The sequence below is a fragment of the Galeopterus variegatus genome, unplaced genomic scaffold, assembly GCF_000696425.1.
Source record: "Galeopterus variegatus unplaced genomic scaffold, G_variegatus-3.0.2 Scaffold5304, whole genome shotgun sequence".
Taxonomy (NCBI): domain Eukaryota; kingdom Metazoa; phylum Chordata; class Mammalia; order Dermoptera; family Cynocephalidae; genus Galeopterus; species Galeopterus variegatus.
The window spans coordinates 115,016-116,669 of NW_007731415.1; the positions used below are offsets into that span (position 1 = coordinate 115,016).

Genomic DNA, 1,654 nt, shown 5'->3' on the forward strand with positions numbered 1-1,654 from the left:
TTCCACTGATTTTACCAAAATTTCCTAAGTGCTGAGAAAGGCAATATATCTTCATTTGATTTAAAAAAAAAAATCTTATCTTAAAAATGAGGCAGGCTGTTTGCATCTCACATGTCTGTGTTTGGATAGCCAGTCAGACAGCCATTCTGAAACATCCTCTGGGGGACTGTTTAGAGGAGACGCGTTACCTTTCACTGTGATGGCTTTGTGCAAGGCAGCGACATCTGAGGATGGATTGAAGCTAGGGTAGGGACTCACCGCCGACCCGGGGCCACCTTTGGATGCTTTCACGGTTTTCTTAAGGATGAGAGAGAAATCAATTAACATCCATTCACTCATATTAGTTTCTATTTTAATATAGTAACTAAGTCATTTTATTGTCACTCTACTTACAACGTATTCCTGCTCTTCGTTGTCAATAAACCAGGCCTGCTTGAGGAACTCTGAAACCATTGCCATTTTTAAAGAAGTGTCTGGAAAGAAAACAGGTAGATGCTTTTACAAAACAAACCCATCACACAGGACGCAGCATTGTGGGCACACTGCCCTTCCTTTCCAGGATCACGCTTAGGAGCATAATAAAATACGAGACACGAGGTTTTTCCAAGGAGGGTCTTACCCTTGAAAAGAACCTCTTAACCTCCACTCAGAAACTGGGCTTTTTCTTGGCATATTCAGTCCTCAACTTTAGGAAACAAGGTAGTGTACAGGCTGGAGAGAGGTGCTGGTGATCCCTTCACTTTTCTAAATTTACAACCCACTGCCATATGCCAAGCCCTGAGGTACAAAAACATTGAAATATCATCCTTTGCCTCAGGAACTTGGAGCTAGTGTGTGCTCTCTCCATGGGAAAACACAAAATCTGAGAAAGCCTCATAGAGGGGGTGCTGGTTGATCTGAGCCTCTCTTGAATTGAGTCAAGATTAACCTGGCAGAAAAGTTAAAGAGAATGACACGAGAGAAGCTTGTCATGTTTGGGAAGCTGGGAAAAAGTTTGCTGGAGCAAAAAGTGTTGGCAGAAACTGGAAGAAAGAAGTATAAATGTATCCCCAAAGCTCTGGAAAAATGTTAATGGGTTTTTAAAAAGAAAGCAGCATGGCTCCATTTATATTCTGAAAGATCACTCATCCCGTAACGTGGAGAATGGCTGCAAGATAGGCAAGATGGAAAATTAGGGATCATTTTAGCAGGCTGTTAGAGAAGCTATGCAGAATTAATGAGGGCCCCCACAAAAGCAAGGGCTAGAACAAAAGCTTAGTGTTGACTTTTTAAAGAGAAAATAATCTGTGACGATCTGCCGGAGGGGATTCAGATTCAAAACTCTATCTGAAAAAGATATCCAGGTGATCTTTCTCCCTGAATAATTTAGTTTCCTTTTCCATTTCTTGGTAAAAAATCATTTCAGCACTTGGAGTAAGTGCCATTCTCTCATTTCTTCCTGTCTGAGCTCTCTAAATACTAGTCCTATGTGTATTTCTACACAACACAAAAACCCAGAAAAAGATTATTTTGTACAGGTTTTTGTTCAAACAAGCAGCACTGCGTGAAATTGCAACATGCATGCTCTTTTGGCAAACTCTATCTTAAAGGAAATTTCTTGGACTGTTATCGTGGTTTGGCAACATTTTTACTTAATAAATATATATATATATAT

The 1,654-nt window shown here is 40.1% G+C and overlaps 1 protein-coding gene across 1 annotated transcript in view; it reads right to left on the reverse strand.

Moving 5' to 3' along the window:
* The window catches only part of LOC103604648 (annexin A1-like), a gene marked incomplete at its 3' end in the record, with an annotated part of 46,445 nt that overhangs the window by 38,161 nt on the left and 6,630 nt on the right, over positions 1-1,654 (reverse strand). Inside the window, exons 2-3 of the mRNA XM_008589221.1 lie at positions 394-473; positions 189-297 (exon numbers count right to left, since the gene is read on the reverse strand). Coding sequence (XP_008587443.1) covers positions 189-297; positions 394-459 — 175 coding nt within the window. The remainder of the gene's footprint in view (positions 1-188; positions 298-393; positions 474-1,654) is intronic.